This window comes from Pogoniulus pusillus, chromosome 4, assembly GCF_015220805.1.
Source record: "Pogoniulus pusillus isolate bPogPus1 chromosome 4, bPogPus1.pri, whole genome shotgun sequence".
Classification (NCBI taxonomy): Eukaryota; Metazoa; Chordata; class Aves; order Piciformes; family Lybiidae; genus Pogoniulus; species Pogoniulus pusillus.
Window position 1 is genome coordinate 4546469 of NC_087267.1, and position 24067 is coordinate 4570535.

Consider the following 24067-nt stretch of genomic DNA (forward strand, 5'->3'; position numbering starts at 1 on the left):
TTCATACACTTGGTGACTGCCCAGCTCTCTAGTCTATCCAGATGACAAGGAAAACCACGTGCTTCATAGTTACACTGAAATGGAATTTAGTCTAATCAGTAATCATTGAAGCATGGAGGCAGACTTACCGAAACGACTAACACTATCTACTCCATTAATGATTGGATGATAATCTGGATTGTTCTCTGGTCCAATCTGTTAAAACAAAAAACAACACAAAACATTTTCTTACTGGCCCAGGCTTCACAAAAAACCCTGAAAGGTGCAGTTTGCCACCAAAATTATAGATGACTTAAAGCAGAGCAAACATATTTTTGCTATTTGCTTTTCTGTAAGAATAAATTAGGAGGATATATGTGAACCTTAACTAAATGATCACACACTGTAACAAGTCACATTCAGTTTGAACATCTGCCATGTATCAAAGCTTGTTTAATGACACAAAGATCTATTTTGTTTACCTCAAACAAAATTGATAAAGCTCTTAACTTTCCATTTCCTTTAATTGCCTCTTCAAAATCTGTAAATTGATCTGCATCATAGCAGTAGATTTGCATCTGCAAATAAAAGCACATTCAAATGTTTATATGTACCAAACATTGAATAAAATAATCAAAGCAGTTATTTATATTCCCATTTTGAGAAAAAAATGTTCAAGCAAGAGAATGTGATTACAAAGCTATGAATGTTTTAATCTATGGCAAATATATTATCTGAAGATATGCAACACAATTAATCAGCTCTTGCTACCTAAAAATAATGCCTCCTGGAAAATCACTTTATATGCAGGAGTTGTCATTTCAAGGAACACAACAGCCTCCATGGACAATACAGTAAGCTGAGTTAACTTACTTATACTGGGGACATCTAACCTAGAATACTCAGGTGAGATGAAGCTTAAAATCAGTGGTAAAGTATAAATAACGAGGTAGGACGTCCCTACTGCATCTGCCTTGCAGAGACCATTGGGACTGAAAGATTACTGGGTATTTTGTGCTCACATTTGACTGACATCATGGGCTTTGGGTTTGCTGTACTACTTCCTCTCTTTTTCTGCATGCAGTCAGGAAATCTCTTTTAGTACTAGGCCACCAGCATGAATGGAGGAGTGTCCTGCTCCTACTAGCTTTTCATGTGGTAATGACAGAGAAAAACGTTCTGTTTGATGCCTTGGCAGGACAGGTGGAGTGTGAGTGAGCATTTTTAAGTGGCTAATGAGGAAATGATACTACCCAGGGAAAGTTCCTGGTTCACAGCTCTCTGTGGAACACAGGATAAACTTGGCTCTATGACTTTGCTCTCATGCAGGAGTCCAAACTTCCCAGAACGAGGAGCAAGTATGGTCTGTAGCATAGGTCATGCTTTGCCTCAGTAAAGCCCAGCAGCTCTCATGGGCTTTCAGTAAAGCCCCAGCTTTGAAAAGTCCATTTACACTTAAAACAACTGACTGCTGTGGAATATGATGAGTGAACATGTAGCAGCTTAACTGTTAGTGGAAGCTTGAACTTTGTCAAATTAGTAGGACTGACTACTAATGTCATCTTAGAAGTACAAAAGCATTTAGTAAGCAGTGTTACTTTTTGTAGAAGAACAAATTGTCCAAATTTCTTTTATACTTTACCTCGAGAGGAAACTTTTGTCCTTCTAAACTATGTTCTGATCCATCTGATGACAAGTTGCATTTTCCCCAGTGAAAAGTGATCTTGCTTGCTTTGAATATAGTGTCTAAGCCACCTCCACTTACATAGTAATCATTTGTCAGGTTAATTTCCACTGAACAAAGAGAGAGAGACGGGGGGAAAAAAGGATCATCAATATAAAAGCTGGCCAAGGCATCTATGATTCTCCTATTTCAGTATCAGGTACTAAAAGGTAAATATGATACGCCTTTTCCCCTGTACTTCATAAGCAATTTGACAGTGAATTGATTATTTAAAGTAAGAAGTGTGGTTATTCATTAGTAACAGGAAGAAATATGTTGCATTTCATGCTGCAATTCATAAAATACTCACAGATAAGTGCACTCTTGGTCTCCTGATGTCTAAAACTAGTCACAGAACTATGCTAAAAAGCTCATAAAACTGGCTTAGCCAACAATCTGATGGTCTGAGAAAAAAGAAATTCCTGAAAGACATAGCTTCCTGAAAGCACCAAAAAGGAATATATCCTCTCACCATTGTTCTTATAATTCTAGATACAAATCAAGAAGCAACACACACAAAACCCCAATATTTTGGTTAGTTCCTAGGAGAACTATCCCATCTGTGAGACTCCTCAGCTGTGGTGCACTCTTCCAGGACAGAAGGTGATGAAAAGTCTTCATCTGGACACAAACTGTCCTCTGTAGAGGATGAGCAGGGTGGAATAGATTGAGGTCCTACATTTGGCTTTCCCACCTCCAGTGACTGTCATCTGTTTGAGCTTTTGCTAAAACAGCACTAACAGTGTTCTGTTTCATTACAGTTCTTCCCTCAAGACCTGCATAACTTAGAAACTGCTTTTGTAATATCTGAATTGCAGTAGATGAGGAAGAGCTTAGTTTCCTCTTATGGACTTTAAACAATGACTTCTCAGGGATCTCTTGAAAAAAAAACAACCATTATTTATCCCTTCCAGTAGGGCAAGAGGGAAGTAAGAAATTTGTGTAGTAATGTGTGGGAAGTACATGATGGGATAAAGAACTGAAATTTGGAATATTAACACTAAAATACAATACAAATGCTTGTCTAAGGGTCTCACTGCAACTAGTTAGATGGTTAAGCAGTGGGTAAGACAAGGAATCTTTCTCCATACCTGTGGAGGAAGTTGTTAAGAGATCTTTCTCTATACCTGTGCCCAAAACATGAAACAGTACTTCCAACAAGTACCTTTTAGTTATTGCTATCCTGAATTCACACAGCAAAGTGGTTGCAAAACAATTGCACCTTTTATAGCTGGGAGAAATAGGATCTTTTAGGCATAAATCACTTCCTTCTAGAATACAGTTCTGAGACAGATAACATAAATGGGACCACGAAAGCACGTTTCTCTTCTTTGACTGAAGTCTGAGTAATTCAGATACAAGTATCTACAGAGCGTAGGTGAGATGAATCCCATCTCGAGTTTTCTGAAACCACAACTCACCCATGAAGTGCTCCAGATGAGTAAGTAACATATTCATACTCTAAAAAATAATTTTTGTGTGCCTGCTGCAAATTTTGGATATGTAGTAATAATTAGCATTATTTCATAGGCAATGCTAAATTACTGTTTGGCTTTGAAGTGTTCATGATGGGATGATAGGAACGAGATGATTGCTTTAACTCTGTGCACATACTCTGTTATGCTTGGCTATTGCCAGCACCTGTTTTTTTCATTTAATGTGTGAATTCAGAATGCACAAGGTAAGGAAAAGTGAAATGAGAACGTTTCATTAGAACTTCTCAGCTGATTGCCCATCCTGTATCAATTTCCTGATCTCATTTAACTCCAAGCATGAAATCTGACTTTTTTAATACCTGTTTTGCCAGTGTTGCGAATGAAAGTATCTTCCAAAGTTTCCTTTTCCCATCCATGGAATTTAAGTTTCTTCAGATTCACATTTACTTGGGTAAGATCTTCATCTATATTAATAGGAGACTGTTTGGCACCATTGCAGGCTGAGTATTTTTTCCCCCAGTTCTTTTGGTTCAAAGTTCCTAGAAATAAAAACATTTGGGGTAAGTATATTTAAAACCTAAACTGATAATCACGTAATTTTTAATGTGGGAAAGTTAAAACAGTTTGCAATTTGTGACCAGAACAGCCATCCTTCTTTTGGGCCTCATCTCTAGCAATACTTAGCACACCTACCCTTGAATCCTACCTTCAACAGTCACTTTTGATCACTTTAGACATCACAGATATGTGCTTACAAATCTCTAGGGAAAGCAGAAAACACAAACAAGCGAACAAGCAAAACCCCAAAACAACCACCACCAACAAAAACACCTCACAAAACCCAAACTAACCAACCAACCCCAAACCCTCACATACAGTAGAGAGAAATAATAAATAGAATGGAGAAAAAACCTTTTGGGAGGAAGTGGCATTCAGTAAAAGGTTACAATTACTGCGGACCCCACCTTTCTGAATGCCAGTATCATTGCAGTTCCTTCTGCCCAATGAAGTCATCCATTCAATAAGATTTTAAAATAAATAAATGCAATAACATTAAAAAAAGAGATATGCTTGCACAGAGGGAAAAGGTAAAGTGAGTCTATCCTGAAAAACTGTTAGTGATGCTCTGGCTAGAGTTTGGCTGTATGGCCTAGCTTTGCCTGTGGAGGACCATGCACACATGCTCAAGCCATATCCTTCTGCAGCTGCCAGGAGAGAGTGGCCAAGGGGGTTTGTGTTGCCTCAGAGCACCTTCTCCAGGGCACAGGGGCTGCATGGCATCTCATTGTGGCCAGCTCAGACACAGAGAACACAGAATCTTCTCTTTACATAACACAGTAGTGTATCTAATACAGTATTTTCTGTGTTTATATGTTTGCATGCATATATGTATTTTTTCCTCACAAGGCAGCACTGCAAAAGGCTAATTAAATACAAGAGCTGACTGCACAGACCTAAGAAAACAGAAGTGCTTCAGTTAGCTTCCCACTTACTAGTAGTTAAGAACTAGCATTAGTGCATCCAACGTACCATTTGAATTCCATTAGATGTGCTGAAATGAGCCAGTGCTCATTTACAGGCTGCTATACTACACCCAAGACTGTCAGGAAAAGACTTGCTATATTGCACCCCAAGGCAAGAACGGGCCTCATATGGCACTCAGAAAACTCAGAGAGGGAAGAAGAGATGCAGCCAGTCCTGTAACCATGACAATAGGCAGTAACACGAGATGCTCATCTGGACAGCTAGCTACTTAGTAACAAACCCGAGTTAAATTATTTAACAAGTATCGAATCAAGACAGTTAGCAATATCATCTTGCCGCATCAGAAGTACTGCAGGTCAGATGGTGCACAGACCCATCTACTCCTCAGCAACAGAAGAAACTGGCACAACAGCCAAACAAACCAAAATGAGTTTCAGCCACAGAGTTATGAATCTGAACATCCTGCAGGTGAGGATTAGAGCCCTCTATCAAGAGTGATCCCCTTGGGAACGGCACAAGGTGTAAGCTTCCAGCTTCTCATCAAGTCACAGCCCTCCTGGACATCAGCTGCCACGTACAGTTTATCAGCTGGGCAAATACTGATATGCTGATTCATTAGGTGAATACAGTTAGTATTTCGACTTTAAATACTTCACCTTCTCTTTCAGAAGCTTTCCTTAAGAAATTCTTAAAACTTGGAGAAGATTCTGCTTGGGTTTTCTATAGTGAATCTTGTAACAAACAGAGCTAGAATAGCTTTATAGTTATTAGAGAATGTACTTGGAAGAAATGCAGTTAGAAAGGTTTTAAAGAAAAGACAGACAATTTTATTTAAATATAAACTATATTAATTAACTTTTAAACAGCAAATTCTCCAAATGTGGTCAGACAGGACAGAAATACTTCCCAGCTTACCCTGTGCATCCTTGCAGACAGGCCCTTATTTTCAGGTGTACTTTCAACCAGCTAAGTCATTTTCCAAGTTGTAGCAACTAATCAGAGACCTCCCTGGCTTTGGAAGTCTCTGACAGTTTGGACTGGGCTAGCTGCCTATGGTTTATTCCTTGAAGACAGGCTCTGCTCTCCACCCCATACTCTTGTTTCTTTGCTCCTTCCTTTTGCCACAGCCCAAGACTTCCCCAGGCTCTCGCTGTTTTCCCAAGGCAGTAGAAATCTTTGTTTCTACTTCTGTGGCTCACCTGCAGTCCCTCCTGTAGAACCTCATTATAAATCTTTCCCTAACACATATCCCCTTTATTCTGCTATTGCCATCACTGATATTAGATCTAACTGAAAATACTTTTTCCTTTCTTCAAGAAGTGTACTTTTGAGTACTTTCTTACTTGTTTGTTTTTTTCATGAATGCAAATATCTTATTTTTGCATCTCCCATACTTTTCACCAACACATTCAATTAAAACAAATACATTAAAATTAGAGAAATTCCTTCCAACTTTCCTTGGTTCATATTTTGTGGTTTTGTTATGTAGAATGTAAATTCTTTGACCTGATAGTCGTTACCTGTACCTCAGGGTATAATATAACAAATCTCTAGCATGAAGCTAATGATAACACTAGTAATCTTAGCTCATCCCAGAAGACAGTGTTGTGCCAACACTGTAATCCATCACAATGTCCTGAGCCAGGCATACAGTGTTACATAAAATGATGGCTGAAGGTGATGCTGTGGCCTGATCATGGAAGTTCTTTCAGTGTGGATGTGAAGCTTTTCCTTAGTATTGACAGAACGAAATGAGGAAAATTAGAAGAGAGATGAAAAATGTTATTTCCTATCCCCCAGAAAAGTCTCAAACTGATGCAAATCGATCTTGCTAAAAGGGTTTGATAATGTTCTGCCTTTTTTCAGTGTAGAAGTAAAAGGAAATTCAGTCAATAAAAATATTATCCTTTCATAAAGAACTCTGCTGCTTACACTTCACTGAAATCTTACAGCACCTGTGAATCTTTATGCCCCAAACAAAGTTTTGTAACAGTGATTTTCATGTAATTACATACTGTCATACACTAACCTAAGCTGATTGAAGCATATCATGTGTGAAAAATATGCAAATGCTGTTTCAGGTTCTCTCTGGTTGACAAGAGAAAAGTAACTGTCCTATCTGTATGAATGCTAGCTTGAAATCAACCAAAGATAAATGAAAAACAAGTGTTTCACGGTTGCAGAATATAAGAGATAAGACTGACAGCTATGACAACTTAGCTGAATGCTCCAAACCAATGCTCCTGCTGGCAAATCCCAGTAAGTATTTGACAACTTTAATTCAGTTTTCTTCTTTATGGTCCAGCAGCTGGTAGAGCTGTAAAAGTTACATAAGTGAAGGGTAACACAGTATCACAGTATCATCAGGGTTCATAGATCATAGATCATCAAGTCCAACCCTTTACCACAATTCTCAAGGCTAGACCATGGCACCAAGTGCCACGTCCAATCCTGCCTTGAACAGCCCCAGGGACGGCGACTCCACCACCTCCCCGGGCATGATGATTGCTCACAATTGCAGAAGTACAACTGATGTCAGTACTGAGGCAATGTGGAAGCTGTCTTTTTAAGGTAAAAAATATATTGATCTCAGCAGCAAGGAACAAGATTTGTGTACATTTTGCATGTCAAGAGGAAAATCACATGTACGTAAATACTGAGAAGGTGATCAAAAGCTATGGAATGAAATGTACAAGAAGTCAGTGGTAGGCTCTGGTGCAGGTCTGGTGCAGGATCATGGGGAAAATACACATTTATGAATAAAACCTGCAAATATTGCAGCAGATTTGTTATGTCTATATTAGCAAGTACTACAGACCAATATGAGTGCATTTATTGAGTGAAAAAGTTGGGGCTGAGGACCAGATGTCCATACCATAATGTCTTTTAGAAGGATTTTACCTCATCCTAGTTCTGTCTGTTCCCATGGGCTGAATGTCCATTGGCTGCTGAAGTGAATTAGGTATGTTCCTGTGGCATGACTCCTGTTTAGTGTCACTTGAGGGGAATACACATCATGTGCTGAGACCAAAGTGTGGCAGCTGGATGCAGCTAGTTTTGCATGAGAAGCCCACTCCCAATCTGAACTAAAGCTTTACCATAAACACATCTAGTGTATGCAGCAGGTGGTGAAACTACTGCAGTTTACTTGACTTGCAGAAAGCCAAAGAACCAAATGCTTTTAAACAAGAGCAGATTGTTTTATCATAGATGGAAAGTGGAATACAATGGGGATTGAGTCCACAATCAGTAGGTAGGTTCGCAGATGACACAAGCTAAGAGCAGGACTTTGGACTTTAGTCAGACAATTGTATTAGTGAGGAGATACATTTGACTTGGAAAATTCTACTCTCCAGCACTTAGTAACTGTTCTGACTTCACAGAGTTTGCACTTTTAGCTCTTATTTGGATCATGTTTCTCATGAATGGGCATACTCCCAGCATGTGCCCCCTGAGGAACTACAAAAGCTTTCATTTTAATGACAGTTACAGAAATAGAAATGCTTCCATGCTTCCTTCACAAAGCTAAGCTTTAAAACACAGGGAGGCTAACATCAACATTATATTTACTATTAGAAATAGGAACACAATATAAGGCCATGAAAGTTTTGTACTCTAACCAGCACCAACACTGCTTCCCAAACTGGCAATAACGGGCAGTACAGAAATAATCATAGGTCTGATTCAGGTTTTCCATTGCTTATTACTTCCTATAGTTTATTACTTCATGCTTTAAACTGATGTGAACCTTTGGGTTTATGTTATAGATGAAAGCAGAAAACAGAGATGGATTCTTTAGCTCTGCTTAATTGCTGCCTCTTCATTTTTCATCAGCTTTCACTTTCACAATGATATAATTACTTTTCTATAGATTGGGCACATGTAGCAGATGAAGGATATCCCCTCAGTGTGGAATGTGCATAATGGATTTGCCTTATCAAAAATGTTACTGACATAAGACTTTGAAGTGTTAAGTGATTTCCAGGGTTTTCTTAGAGTAGACATTTTATCTGAGATTGGAGAAACCAGAAATAAGGCCATGAAGAGACATGGGACAAAGTTTAAATTTAGATGACAAATCAATACTGCTTTAAACACTGAACTGCAAAGCTATTTTCCCCCTCCTTATTTCTGTTTCACTATTTAGTGCATCCAAACTGGATAAACAGGTGAGACAGAGATTAACAAACCTCAGGATGCTTCATAACATTAAGAGCTATGCTATTCATCTTATTACCAGAAGTTGAGCAACACAGTCTCCAATCTTCCAAAGCTGAAGAATGATTTCAGTTCACATTCTGGATGAGTGCACTACTGGCACAAAGCGAGAAGTGCTGCCACTGCTAATCTTGTGAGTGTTACCAGAGCTCATACTACAAAGGTTATGATCTAACACACTGCATTCTAGGGAAACATTTTGCTCATCAAGAACATAGAATGTTTAACTTCTACATATTACTGCATAGAAGAAAACATTTCTGCTTCAGTTGGATGTTCATTGTATGGATTTTTCTGTTTTGTTGTTGTTTGGGGGTTTTGTCCTCTTTTTTTTTCTTTCCCTCTAAAACACCCAGTTACCCCCACAATCTCTTCATCATCATGAAGTCTCATAACGTTTATAAAAACTCTTCAGGCTGACAAGGTTCAGACTACAGAGACAGTTGTCCAGTCACAACTACAAAGGAGGAGTTCTGGTTTCCAGGTTTGGACTTAGCCAATTATTATGCCCATCTCGGTGATTTAATTGCTTGTGGGTTTTCAAAGCCTGCCTTGCTTGCCAACGTTGAGATCAAGCATTCAGAAATGACATTATACTGTTCTCATTAAAGAAAGCCACCCCACAGAGTAACTGGATGACTGCTAAAAAACCCAAAACCCCACAACCAACAAGCCAAACAAAAAAACACAAACAAAAAACCCACCCCAACAACAATGAAAAACAAACCAGCATTTAAAACCTGAAAATTCAACACTGTTAATAAAACAACCTGCTTTCAAATGAGCAGGTGCCAAATATATTTACCCCATGGATTTTCTGGCACACATACAGTGGCATAGAAATGAATGCAATACTTCTTCTTTGTGTAGCATGTAATATTTCAAACAAAACAAACAGAGTCAACCAAAAATTCTAGTTGCTTTGCAACTAGATGAATTCAGACAAGCCACAATCCTTAGTGCATTTTGTTCAGTGCTTTTTTAACCATTGTTGTATTTGAGTATGATTATACTTACATTGTACTATATGTATTGTGTGTGTACACACAGAAGAAGTAATATGTACTGTATAAAGCAGACATATACAGACTTCATGATAAGAATAGTAACCCATCTTCAGTAGAACTCTTGAACTGTAGCATATAAAACTCTTCTGTTCCTCACCTGTGTTGGACCACTTACCACATTAATAGAATCATAGAATCAGCCAGGTTGGAAGAGACCTCCAAGATCATCCAGTCCAACCTAGCACCCAGCCCTAGCCAGGCAACTAGACCATGGCACTAAGTGCCTCAGTCAGGCTTTGCTTGAACACCTCCAGGGATGGTGACTCCACCACCTCCCTGGGCAGCCCATTCCAATGCCAATCACTCTCTCTCTGTGAAGAACTTCCTCCTAACCTCCAGCCTAGATCTCCCCTGGCACAACTTGAGACTGTGTCCCCTTGTTCTATTGCTGGTTGCCTGGGAGAAGAGACCACCCCCACCTGGCTACAACCTCCCTTCAGGTAGTTGTAGACAGCAATGAGGTCACCCCTGAGCCTCCTCTTCTCTAGGCTAAACAGGCCCAGCTCCCTCAGCCTCTCCTCATAGGGTTTGTGTTCCAGGCCCCTCACCAGATTTGTCACCCTTCTCTGGACACCTTCCAGCACCTCAACATCTCTCTTGAATTGAGGAGCCCAGAACTGGACACAGCAAACTGGACACAGCACTCAAGGTGTGGCCTGACCAGTGCTGAGTACAGGGGCAGAATAACCTCCCTTGTCCTACTGGCCCCATTGTTCCTGATACAGGCCAGGATGCCACTGGCTCTCTTGGCCACCTGGGCACACTGCTGGCTCATCTTCAGCTTACTATCTAGCAGTATTCCCAGGTCCCTTTCTGCCTGGCTGCTTTCCAGCCACTCTGTTCCCAGCCTTTACTGCTGCTTGGAGTTGTGGCCAAAGTGTTGAAGCCTGCCTTGTTAACTTGGCCTTGTTAAATCTCATCCCATTGGCCTCTGCCCACCCATCCAGCCTGTCCAGGTCCCTCTGCTGGGCTCTCCTCCAACAGATCAACACCTGCTCCTAGCTTGGTGTCATCTGCAAACTTACTAATGTTGAACTCAATCCTCTGGTCCAGATCATCAATAAAGATGTTGAACAGGACTGGGCCCAACACTGGTCCTTGGGGAACACCACTGGTGATTGGCTGCCAACTGGATGTGGCACCATTCACCACCACTCTCTGGGCCTGGCCCTCCAGCCAGTTCTTGACCCATATCAGACTGAATCTGCCCAAGCCATGAGCTACCAGCTTTGCCAGGAGCTTGTTGTATTAGATGGTGTCAAAGGCTTTGCTAAAGTCCAGGTTGACTACATCCACAGCCTTCCCCACATTCACCAGGTGGGTAACCTCATCGTAAAAAGGAGACTAACAAAGAAGATGAAACAGGAAAGTTATGATGAAATGTTTTAGTTTCTTCAGATTATTCTTTCATACTCTGCTTATTTGTACATAAACCTTACACTTCCTGACACATTGCTTAATAAGACAACCAAAAATTAATCAAGAAGGTTTTGTCTTTTCACTTTGTCCTCATAAGGAAAAAAAGACATCAAATAGAATAAACTACAGTTTTTGAGATACCATGGAAAACTGTAATCAGTATTATTAATACAGTGACTGCTTGGTGATTTTTCCTCCTTGGAGTCAGCTTGATGATTCATAGTCAGACTAAATGAATTACTGAGCAAAATGTGTAGGAGGATAAATGCCAACAGACAGCTTTCATTCAATATAGCAACTGCTTGCTGTTCCTCTTCTTCTTTCATTCCTCCATAAATCTGGACAGTGCAGGCTAGTCAGAAAAATGTATAATCAATCATTGATGCTCCATTTGCAGTGCACTCTATGGGACAGCTGTTTAGATTGGGAGAAGGTTTATAGGAGAAACTCAGTCAACCTTTAAAGGTATCTCTATTTTATTATTCTTGCCCTATTGCTCTTGAATTTCCATAAAAAATACTACTAGAGATACATGTAGTCATATATAATTAGAAATTGCCACTTTTTTTTTTTTTTTTTTACAATGAACATGGTGTTAAATCTAAGCTATATTTCACAATTAAGTATTAAGGGATGAAATTTGGTACAGAGCCAAAAGGGGAAATATCCATTACAAAAGAAGCATATTCTTCCTCTTGCTTTTAATTCATTTTTGACAGTATTTGAAGCCTTAATTGGAAGACCTGAATACTTCTAACCCTTGCTCCAAGGAATTCAAGTTGTAGCAATGATTATCTTTAGTAATGTTTAAGATCATGAAACTGAATACAACATTATCACAGATGTCAGAGGTTGGAAGGGACCCAAAGAGATGATTGAGTCCAAGCCCTCTGCCAGAGTAGGACCATACAATGTAGCTCAGGTCACAGAGGAATGCATCCAGACAGGCCTTGAAAGTCTCCAAAAAAGGAGACTCCACAACCTCTCTGGGGAGCCTGTCCAGTAGTTTGTGACCCCTTACACTAAAGAAGTTCCCCCTTGTCTTGAGATGGAACTTCCTGTGCTGCAGCTTACATCCATTGCTCCTTGTCCTACCACATGGGGCAAGTGAGCAGAGCCTGTCCCCCCTCTCTTGACACCCAGCCCTTAGATATTTATAAACATTTACTAAATCCCCTCTCAGTCTTCTCTTCTCCACAATAAAATGCCCCAGGTCCCTCATCCTCTCCTCATCAGGTAGTGATCTAGTTCCCTAATCATCCTTGTAGCCCTCCGCGGGACCTATCCCTCTTAAACTGGGGAGCCCAAAACTGAAAGAGGTCTCACCAAGGCAGAATACAGGGGAAGGAGAACCTCTTTTGATCTGCTGGATACACTCTTCTTAATACACTCCAGGATCTCACTGGCCTTCTTGGCCACAAGGGCACATTGATGTGCCATGGGTAACTTCTTATCCGCTAGGACACCCAGGTCCCTCTCCACAGGGCTGCTCTCCAGCAGATCACCTCCCAACCTGTACTGGTGCAGCTTATTATTCCTCTGCAGATGTAGGACTCTGCACTTGTCCTTGTTGAACCTCATTTGGTTCCTCTGTGCCCAGCTCTGCAGTCTGTCCAGGTCTCGCTGGATGGCCAACACAGCCTTCAGCTGTATCAGGCAAGTCTCCCAGTCTGGTGTCACCAGCAAACTTGCTGAGTAGACACACTGTCCTCATCAGTGTCATTAATGAAGATGTTGAACACCACCAGACCCAGCACTGATCCCTGGGGGACTCCACTAGTGCTAGCATTATGTTTCCACTTGCTCCACAGACTTCCTATAAGCTTCTTCCAAAACTGCCATAGCAGTCAGTAGATGCATACGACTCTTCCTCTGATAACATTCCACATCAAATTTAAGTAACACCATTATGTGATTGGTCTTTTTCTGAGACTGCCATATCAACTCTTATCAACTATTTCACTGAGTGAGGTTTCACCCAGTCTTGATGTGCTAACTGTATAATGTAAATTAAGCAGTAGAAATTTCCTCCAAGTATTTATTCTCTAAACATGTCTGAACCTTTGTTTTCCCTTTGCAGATCTGTAATAAAGCCCAATTACTTCCAAAAATATTTCAGTATCATGATCTTTTAAAGTAATTTTCACTGATGAGTTACAGCTAAAAAGCTATTGAGCACTTAGAATCATAGAATTCAGCAGGTTGGAAGAGACCTCCAAGATCAGCCAGTCCAACCTAGCACCCAGCCCTGTCCAGTCAACTAGACCATGGCACTAAGTGCCTCATCCAGGCTTTGCTTGAACACCTCCAGGGACGGTGCCTCCACCACCTCCCTGGGCAGCCCATTCCAATGCCAATCACTCTCTCTGCCAACAACTTCCAACCTGGTTGATTCTATGATGATGTCAAACTCCTACATTCTCAGACAAGAAACTCAGATTGCACATAAAAAAGAATGAAGAAAATCACAGAACTGTTCACACAGGTTATGTCAAGCACTTACTATTCTTTAACTTTTGTTTTTGAAAGAGCTTCTCCTTCTCTTGTACTTTCTGTGTGCGCGCTGCGCCACAGTGTATGTGTCACTGTCACCCAGTGCTTTCCTTCTTTGAGGATCTGTGTATGACTTCTCCCTAACCAGACTAGCTGTGGATGACTAATGTAGGCATCGATCGAATTTGATGTGGAAAGTGTAGCAGAAGATCGTGATGGTTAAAGAGGAGATACGAGGCCAGCACTCCTAGCTTAGAATCATAGAATCAACCAGGCTGGAAGAGAGCTCCAAGATCATCCAGTCCAACCTATCCCCCAGCCCTAGCCAGTCAACTACACCATGGCACTAAGTGTCTCATCCAGTCTTTTCCTGAACACCTCCAGGGATGGTGACTCCACCACCTCCCTGGGCAGCCCATTCCAATGTCAATCACTCTCTCTCTGTGAAGAACTTCCTCCTAACATCCAGCCTGTACTTCCCCCAGCACAATTTGAGACTGTGTCCCTTGTTCTATTGCTGGTTGCCTGGGAGAAAAGGCCACCCCCCACCTGGCTACAATGTCCCTTCAGGTAGTTGTAGACAGCAGTGAGGTCCCCCCGAGCCTCCTCTTCTCCAGGCTACACAACCCCAGCTCCCTCAGCCTCTCCTCATAGGGTATATTGCACAGACAAAGAATACTAAAGCCCAAATATTGACTCTGTATCTCTTGGTATAATTTGAAAGGTATGAAAAGATTAATCTCACTCATGAATGACTTGCATGACATTTACAGAGATCTCACTCTGTAGGGGCTGATTAGAAAAAAACCTGTGTAAGTGAATTAGATGAATTTTCTGCATCAATTCTAAGGCAGGGAATAACACATTAGGTTAGAAAAAGCAGGAGCTTGCGGGTGGGAAGGCAAGGCAAAAGCACTACGATAATGAAAGTTTCTGAAGAACTGCAGTGACTGCTTCTTGCATATGTAACTGTGAACTCTCTTAAAAATCATTTCTCTCCGCTGTAGGCAGCAACAACCCTTCCTGTCACGAAAATCTGCTTTATCTTGGAATAATACCCAGAAACTCATTTCCAGTACAGCCTACCTGCCTGTGGGGAAACATCAAATCTGGAAGACTCAGTGAGTGGAGTTTCCATGGAATTGTTTTTGCAAAGAAAAGATGTTTTTGACTTCACAGAAAATACTGCCAGTCTGTTCCTCTGAGTCACAGGAGATCTGTTGAAAATGAGCTTTTTTTTCTATGTTGCCACTACTTTTGCTAATACCCTGTCACACTGCAGTTGTGACAAATAATTCTTTGACAGGAGGCTGGCTTTGTTGTCTTTGAAACTCTTGTTCTGTGGAGACTTGCCATGCAGACTTGTATTGAGACTCACTCACCCTTGTCATCTCTTAGCTTGCCACGTTCTTGAATTTCCTTCCTTCCTTCTCCAATTTAGTAATGATTTGTCTTTTGTGTGAGACTTCCTCAGAATCACAGGACCACAGAATGGATGAGGGTAGAAGAGATCTCAGGAGGCCACTGTCTAACCCTTCTGCTCAAGCAATATCAGCTACAAGTCAGCTGCTCAAGATCACATTTAGATAGTTTAGGAATAGCTTCAAGGATAGAGATTCTACAACTTCTCTGGACTACCTGTGCCAGTGTTCTGTCACTCTTAGGTGGGTAAGAAGTGTTTCCTCATGTTTGAAGAGAGCCTTTTTGAGTCCATTGCCTTCAATGGCCTATCTCAAATACGTCCACAACTCTTTTGTACTGAGGAGCTCACTCATGCCTCCTTTTCTGCAAAGCTGCTTAACCAGCTGCTTGCTCCCCAGCAGGCACTGGTGCCTGAGATTGCTCCTCTTTCCCTTGTGCAAATTCATGAGGTGCCTCACAGACCATTTCTCCAGTCTGCTGGGGTCCCTCAGCACTCCTCTGAATTCTACATCATGAGCAAATTGCTGAAGGTACACACTGCTCCATCACCTAGATTGCTGATGAAGAAACACAGTAATACTGTTTTTCCATTATGCAGGACCTTGTTTAAACAAAACACAACATGGACTTGTGAAGTCAAGCCAGAAAGAAACTTCTTCGCCATAGAATCATAGAATCAACCAGGTTGGAAGAGACCTCCAAGATCATCCAGTCCAACCTAGCACCCAGCCCTAGCCAGTCAACCAGACCATGGCACTAAGTGCCTCATCCAGGCTTTTCTTGAACACCTCCAGGGATGGTGACTCCACCACCTCCCTGTGAAGCCCTTCCAATGCCAGTCACTCTCTCTGCCAACAACTTCCTCCTAACATCCAGCCTAGACTTTTCCCGGCACAACTTGAGACTGTGTCCCCTTGTTCTGTTGCTGGTTGCCTGGGAGAAGAGGCCACCCCCCACCTGGCTACAATGTCCCTTCAGGTAGCTGTAGACAGCAATGAGATCCCCCCTGAGCCTCCTCTCCTCCAGGTTAAATAATCCCAGCTCCCTTAGCCTCTCCTCATAGGGTTTGTGTTCCAGGCCTTTCACCAGCTTTCACCAGAGCAGCATAAGCTATACTAGAGCTTAGAGCTCCTGGGGCATTACATATGTACTGCATGGCCATCCTGGGCACTTCATCTCATTTACAGGACTCAAAAAAACCTGGGCATGAGTAGTTAACACTACTCCACAGGTCAAAAAATTACTTTACATGATCACATTGGTAATTTCAGTAAGCGAGACCTGAAGAATGCTGTCCCTGCCAGCCTCTGCACTGTCAACCTGTAATACTACTGTTGTCCTGCCAAAGCAAAACACTGAGGGACACTGTGAGGGACTCATGATAGCAGTACTCAGACTCACATCAAGGAGGAATTTTGTTGGCAATTATGTCCTGGTCTCACTTCTTAGCTGAGCAGAATTTAATTAGAAGACATTTCCGGAGAACATTTGATCACTATTTAAATAATCCTCAGTTTGCAGAGGCAGTGTACTGAGGGAGCTTAACTGCCTTCCCTTGCCCACCCTGCATTCCCATGCTATTTGACTTGACTGCAGCTGTGTATCTGCATAAACTCACCCCCTCAGATTAGGTATGACATGTCCCTGTTCCATTAAGAAGTAGTTTGTTGAATGACTGTAAAGCATGATCTTGTCTTCAAGTTGGTACAGAATTTAATGTGGTATTAGCACAAACTCTTAGTCGCCCAAAACAAATGTTGTCATTACACATAACACCAGGGTTTGCTTGTTGATGATGCTGCTGCTGCTTGCTAAAAATTTGGCAGTTGCATTTCTCCAGATACGTAATGGCCATCTAGGATTGAACATTTCCATCCTCTGCCTTATAAATTTTTATAGTTCTCATCCTTGTACATAATGAAATTGTGGTAGCCGACACTGGAAACAAATTTCCCAGTTTTCAGTTGTGTTGGTCTAATGTGTGATTAAGCAATGCCTTAGGAGGGAGCCAGAAAAAAGGAAGAACTTGCATCCAAGAACAGTGATTAGTGCTGTGGGTTTCTGTGAAGCATTAACTTGTCAGCCACGCACAAGTCAACAGTATTTTTTTTCTCCTCTCTACTGGGGGTATTGTTTCAAACAGGGTCATCAGTTTGCAAGTCTGGCATCTACTTACATTGTTTAAAAATCTTACAAGACCCCCATTAGAATAATGGGTCCTGACATATACTTCCTAATTTGCTGTATGATATAACTCAATTGGACAACTGTAATCACACTCCAGCTGCTGCTTTTAAAGAATTGCTGCATTGATCTGAGATGTAATCTTTATCTGTGATGGTATAAACAATATGTCCTGTGGGATAACAGCATTAATATTTTATTAAAAACTCCTTCTATAACCACCTACATGAGCTGTGGAATGTAAAAACAACCTTCAGCGAAGCAGAGGATGAAAAAAACAACTGGCCATACAAATAACCCTTAAGAAACCTTTAGCCACTTCAACATTTCATAAGCTGCACTTCTGCTTAAGATTTTGGCCTTTGCACTGGAGGTTTGCTGCCTTACATAGCATTTAAATGATGCCTGCTGCCAACTTGAAACATGATCAGTCATTTTCAACAAAATCAAATTACTTTGTCTGAGAGATCACATTTGTCAACCTCTGAGGTTTGACAATCCTTCACTTTAAAGGATGTTTTTCTCCTGATCATTGATATGCAGGAGGAGATCCACTGTCATAAACTAAGTGCCTCTCTCTTCACCTGCTGTATTGAAGGCAGAGAACTTTCAAAGGGTCAGTCCAATTGGCTTTCTTAATGGTGGTGCAGATTAGAGCTACAGGTAATATACCACTGCCTTTACACTAGTGGTTAGAGCACTGAGTAAGGAAGTAGTAACTTGAATTCCTAGGTTTATTCTTCATGAAGTAGTTATTTACCAAGGCATGAGGAAAAGGTCTAATCAGTAAAACAGAACTGGTTGTCCTTTCCAAAAATGTCAGACTGCTGTGGACTCTGGGCAGCAAAAGATCCCATATGTCAAGGTGAAAAGAAGCCTGAGTGACTTTGTGGTTGTAGCATTTAATGGAGAGGAAGGAGGGCAAGGAAACAGCCTAAAGTCTGGTCTTTGCTTCTGCATCTGTTTTTTTCCCTTTTATTCTAAGACAGTCTAATTTGAGAGGTGGGGAAGCTACATCTGGAACCTCAATTTCAGTATGTTGTGCTAATTTGTGGCAAAATTGCACCACACAGGAGGAAAAAGAAAGGAGCTGCAGGAGGTTAGAGTAGTTATAGTTCATATAGGAGCCTGCAACTTTAGAGACAGTAAGCTGTAAGCTTTGGAGCGGATAAGATGGAGAGGGCAAATAGGTAGAAAGAAAACATAATGTATTTCCAAAGGGCATTTTAATGGAGAGGTGTTGTTTGACTGTATCTCATTTCACTTCAATTAATAGCAGTAGATGTTTCCTTTGAAAAAAATGCAAAACCCCACAAGTGATACTTGAGTCTGATGGATGTGATGCCCTTATGCAGAGATAGATGGGCCTGCTCCTTGAATACGCCAGCATGTGTGTGTTCTGCTTCTAGAAAAAAGCCTATTACTTTGGACCACCAGAACAGGCACTTCATGGCTTATAGAAAGATGTCAGAGGGAAGAAGAAAGACGTCTGGGAAGTGACAGAGACATTTTTTTCCTGACTGCATCTCTGTCTTTAAATCAGCAAAGTGCATATGCCTATAAATTGCGGTGTCTTCGGTTCCCAGTAACCTCAAGGGACTGATGAGGTAGAACCAGGTCCTGAGTGTGCATATTATTGTATCTTAGGGTAAAAAGACCCCCATCTATTTAAATGTACTCTAATTATATGTGAGTTTGTGCTTTTATGATAATAAAGCATGAATAAAACTCATATGATGATGCTGTCAGGAGAGGCTGAGGGAGCTGCAGGTGCTTAGCCTGGAGAAGAGGAGGCTCAGGGGGGACCTCATTGCTGACTACAACTACCTGAAGGGAGGCTGTAGCCAGGTGGGAGTTGGTCTCTTCTCCCAGGCAACCAGCAATAGAACAAGGGGACACAGTCTCAAGTTGTGCTGGGAAAAGTCTAGGCTGGATGTTAGGAGGAATTTCTTGCCAGAGAGAGTGATTGGCATTGGAATGGGCTGCCCAGGGAGGTGGTGGAGTCACCATCCCTGGAGATGATGGAGTCACCGTCCCTGGAGGTGTTCAAGAAAAGATTGGATGAGACATTTAGTGCCATGGTGTAGTTGACTGGATAGGGGTGGGTGCTAGGTTGGACTGGATGATCTTGGACGTCTCTTCCAACCCGGTTGATTCTATGATTCATTGCTATGGAGTACTGAGCCAACAGAATGTGCTTTATGTTTTTAAGAACACATACAAAATATTGATGAGGGTACGTGTGTGAGAGCCTGACATTTTGAAAAAGTGATTACAGCTGTGGTTTCTAGCTGCTGTTGTTGGGTTGGTTTTGTTTGCAACTGTTCCATCTGTAGGTACACATTCTGCCTACATTATGCAGTATCATCATCCTTCCAGGGAAACAGATTCGTCATATACTACAGTGCAGTCACCTCTGGGAATATTGTAAGAAACTCATCAGCTAGGCAGAAAGCAGTAAAGCGTGATATATAGGAAACTGATTCACCAAGGACAAATGTGTGAGCACCAATGAGCACATGCCACTTGAAGGAAGCTTGGAGGTGTTCTGAGACAGCATACTGGTAAAGCTCATTTCTCATTAATGTAAAACATGAATGCTAGGACAAATACAGAGTAGCCACTACAAGCCATTAGCTGTCTGAAGAGGTGATGCTGTATGGCTCCATTTCTCTCGGCAAGACTGCAGGAGGCTTGATGAAACAGGCTCTGCTAGTCCACAATGCCCACAAACAGGCAAAAAGCAATGCAATTTGCAAATTATCTGACCCATAGGCTGCTCTGCTGGGAAAGTCAGCAGGTTCCAGATGCTCAGAGCTGCTCAGCAGCATGAGAAAGAAAATGTTGCCAGACCTCAGTGCTCTACCATAAAGAGCTTTTCCCTCAGACAGAAGCCATGAGTACGCATGACTGCAGGCTTACAGTAGTTCAAGAGACAGAAAACTAAATCAGTTTAATCTCAATTTGGCTGCAGCAAATGTCCAAAACCCAGAAAAACACTTTTTAATGTTCATGCAAAGCAGCTGAGTTTGGGTTTCAAAATGAGATACAAAATCTTTGGAGGAGCAAGCGAATGATAAAACCCACAAAATGTTATGAGATTTGTGTTACAAGTAATCCTCCATGGCAAATTTGAATTGTAGGTGCAAATCAGACAAGCCCTAGGAACAAGTTCAAGCAGCTGAAGAAGTTACTGCCCTCAATGCAAGTTTCTGTTTCAAGGGATCCTATTCACAGTAGTCCAAATCACCTAGGCAATGTATTTTATGTCAGGGTGTGGTTGTAAGATCTTGCCCAACAAACACTTGCCCTAGACAGAAAGAAAGTTCATAAAATAAAAGCTATTTCATCCTTCCAGGTTCTCGATCCAAACTGTGGATATATTTAGGGATTTCAGAGAAAATATTGCAGGTTTTTTTCACTATTTCCTCCCACTCCCCCAGAAGTTGCATTTTTCTGGGTCTCCTTACAAAAAGATATTTTTTGCTGGAAATACTCCACATCATCCCTCCTCTTAGAGCCTCAAATGGTGAAAAATGCAGAAATGGCCAAGAATATAAAATATCTTCCTTAGGCAACTGGTTTATGGTTAACAAAGTAGCAAAGAAGTGAAAATCTCAGTAACTTGAACAATGATTGGTAGTATTCTCTTGTCTTACTCAACAACATATAAACAGTATCACAGTATCACCAAGGTTGGAAGAGACCTCACAGATCATCAAGTCCAACCCTTTACCACAGAGCTCAAGGCCAGAACATGGCACCAAGTGCCACGTCCAACCTGCCTTGAACAGCTCCAGGGACAGCGACTCCACCACCTCCCCGGGCAGCCCATTCCAGTGTCCAATGATTCTCTCAGTGAAGAACTTTCTCCTCACCTCAAGCCTAAATCTCCCCTGGCACAGCCTGAGGCTGTGTCCTCTTGTTCTGGTGCTGGCCACCTGAGAGAAGACAGCAACCTCCTCCTGGCCACAACCTCCCCTCAGGTAGTTGTAGACAGCAATAAGGTCACCCCTGAGCCTCCTCTTCTCCAGGCTAACCAATCCCAGCTCCCTCAGCCTCTCCTCGTAGGGCTGTGCTCAAGGCCTCTCACCAGCCTCGTCACCCTTCTCTGGACACGCAGTTACCCTAAAGCATCATAGATTCATACGAGTGGAAGGTTATGTGGCTCTCTTCCTTCATTACAAGACTAAATAAAGACTATCCCTAACTAATGCTTGCTTTGCCCATTTTTAAGAGTTTCAATAAGAGGAATTCCACAGTCTTCTTAAGTAAGTTTACCTTCCTAAGTTTAGCTATTCTTACAGTAATTTCCCCCCCCCCCCCCCCAATACTCCACCTAAATTCTCTCTACTGCAAATTAAACTGATTCACTCTTGTCATATTGGTGGAATGGAGAGTAAAGGATCACTTTGTAACAGCTGTTAAATACTTGAAGGCTGTGATGACAATTCCCTTTTCTGTACTGTCTTGTTTCTTTCACTTTTTTCCAAGGACTTTGGGCTTAGACCCCTATCATTCCTTTTGCTTCTTCTCTGGACCTTTTCTCAATTTCTCAATGTCTTTTATACATGCGTGCAGCCCAAATACAACTGAGACCTTCCTAGCGACAAGTAGAGCAGAATAATTGACTCTCATGCCTTACACATCATTTCTGTTAATCCACCTCCAAATGAGATTGCCTTTTTTGCAACAACAGTATATTGTTAATTCAGATGAAATTGTAGCTAACCTAATCACAGTTCTCATTTTGCATCAGTATGCTTGATTTTCTTTCTCCATTATTTTGTGCATACTGTTACAATTGTATTGACAACTTCTATTTGATTGATTTCAGATCATTTCTCCAATTCATCCAGAGGATTTTGAATTTTGATTATGTCACCCAAAATTCTTGCAAATTCTGGTATTGTGTCTTCCATGAACTTGCACATGCCATTAGTTTCTTCTGTCGTCCAAGATATTAGTGATAGTACTAAAGAATATTCTATCCAAGGATAAGATTTGTTGGACAGACCAGGATAGGATCTGTGAAATTGTTTTCTATTTTCATATTACCACACATTTTGTTAAAGTCTTTGTCATTATTGGATGTAGAGGATAAGCTTTACTTATGCACACTAATTTGGATCTGGTACTGCTACAAACTGGAACAACAGTTCCTCAAAGTCTAAGCTGAGCCATTCATCTTAGTGAAATATTAAATATGAAGTTTCAGGACAATTAAATGTCAACATTAATTTTCACTGATGATCAACTTTGTAGAATCAAGCTAATATGCTTGTAATTTCTCTTATAAAATAATGAAGGGTCTGCACAGGGACAGCTAATTGCCACTGGGTATTACAGAGTGATTCCTCACCTAATTGTCAAATGCTTCTAGTTTTGCTATAATGATTTTGTAATTTTTATACACTGAAATTAGAATAAATATTCACAATGTATTTCTGAGGATTTTTGATACCCACTCCATCACTACTAAAATCCATACATTTAAATTATGTTAATGCCACAGAAATTGATGCTAACTATATGTCAAGCCTGATTTGAGATTAAAATTCAACTTCAGGGATATATTTTCACTGATTGCAGTTGGCTTTAGTTCACATCCTTAGACTACAGTTTGAAAGTTAAATACAGGTAGTTAGTTGCAGTTGTAAAATTTAGTACTAGCATGGCAATAATTAAGATGTTATTTACACAGGAATTTATCAATATGGGATTTGTCTGTGGGTAATAGCAGAATAAAGCTGCCAAACATTTTTACACTCATACCAGCTTTTAAGACCATAAATCATTGCAAGGTAATGATGCCTGAACAGGAAAGAAATTTTAAATATAAGTGGCATTTTGCCTAGGATGCAGAATATTTTGTAAAGCAGCCAGGAGGAAAGGGACCTGGGGGTACTGATAGATAGTTGGCTGAAGATGAGCCAGCAGTGTGCCCAGGTGGCCAAGAGAGCCAATGGCATCCTGGCCTGCATCAGGAACAGTGTGGCCAGTAGGAAAAGGGAGGTTATTCTTCCCCTGTACTCAGCACTGGTCAGGCCACACCTTGAGAGCTGTGTCCAGTTCTGGGCTCCTCAATTCAAGAGAGATGTTGAGGTGCTGGAACATGTCCAGAGAAGGGCAAAAAAGCTGGTGAGGGGCCTGGAACACAAACCCTGTGAGGAGAGGCTGAGGGAGCTGGGGGTGTTTAGACTGGAGAAGAGGAGGTTCAGGGGGGACCTCATTGCTGCCTACAACTACCTGAATGGAGGTTGTAGCCAGGTGGGGGTGGTCTCTTCTCCCAGGCAACCAGCAATAGAACAAGGGGACACAGTCTCAAGCTGTGCCGGGAAAAGCATAGGCTGGATGTTAGGAGGAAGTTCTTCCCAGAGAGAGTGATTGGCATTGGAATGGGCTGCCCAGGGAGGTGGTGGAGGCACCATCCCTGGAGGTGTTCAAGCAAAGCCTGGCTGAGGCACTTAGTGCCATGGTCTAGTTGACTGGATAGGGCTGGGTGCTAGGTTGGACTGGATGATCTTGAAGGTCTCTTCCAACCTGGTTGATTCTATGATTCTTTATACTGACTCCTGCTTACAAAGCCAACGGAGTTAAAGTGAGGATGAACTTGTCTGCAGAACAGGAATGAGAAGATA

At 41.4% G+C, this 24067-nt stretch overlaps 1 protein-coding gene across 7 annotated transcripts in view; it reads right to left on the reverse strand.

Moving 5' to 3' along the window:
* PTPRZ1 (protein tyrosine phosphatase receptor type Z1) overlaps positions 1-24067 on the reverse strand; it is a 145762-nt gene that overhangs the window by 66400 nt on the left and 55295 nt on the right. For all 7 annotated transcript variants that reach the window (XM_064142012.1, XM_064142010.1, XM_064142011.1 and 4 more), the window contains exons 3-6: positions 3498-3677; positions 1622-1773; positions 462-557; positions 129-195 (exon numbers count right to left, since the gene is read on the reverse strand). In XM_064142012.1, coding sequence (XP_063998082.1) covers positions 129-195; positions 462-557; positions 1622-1773; positions 3498-3677 — 495 coding nt within the window. The remainder of the gene's footprint in view (positions 1-128; positions 196-461; positions 558-1621; positions 1774-3497; positions 3678-24067) is intronic.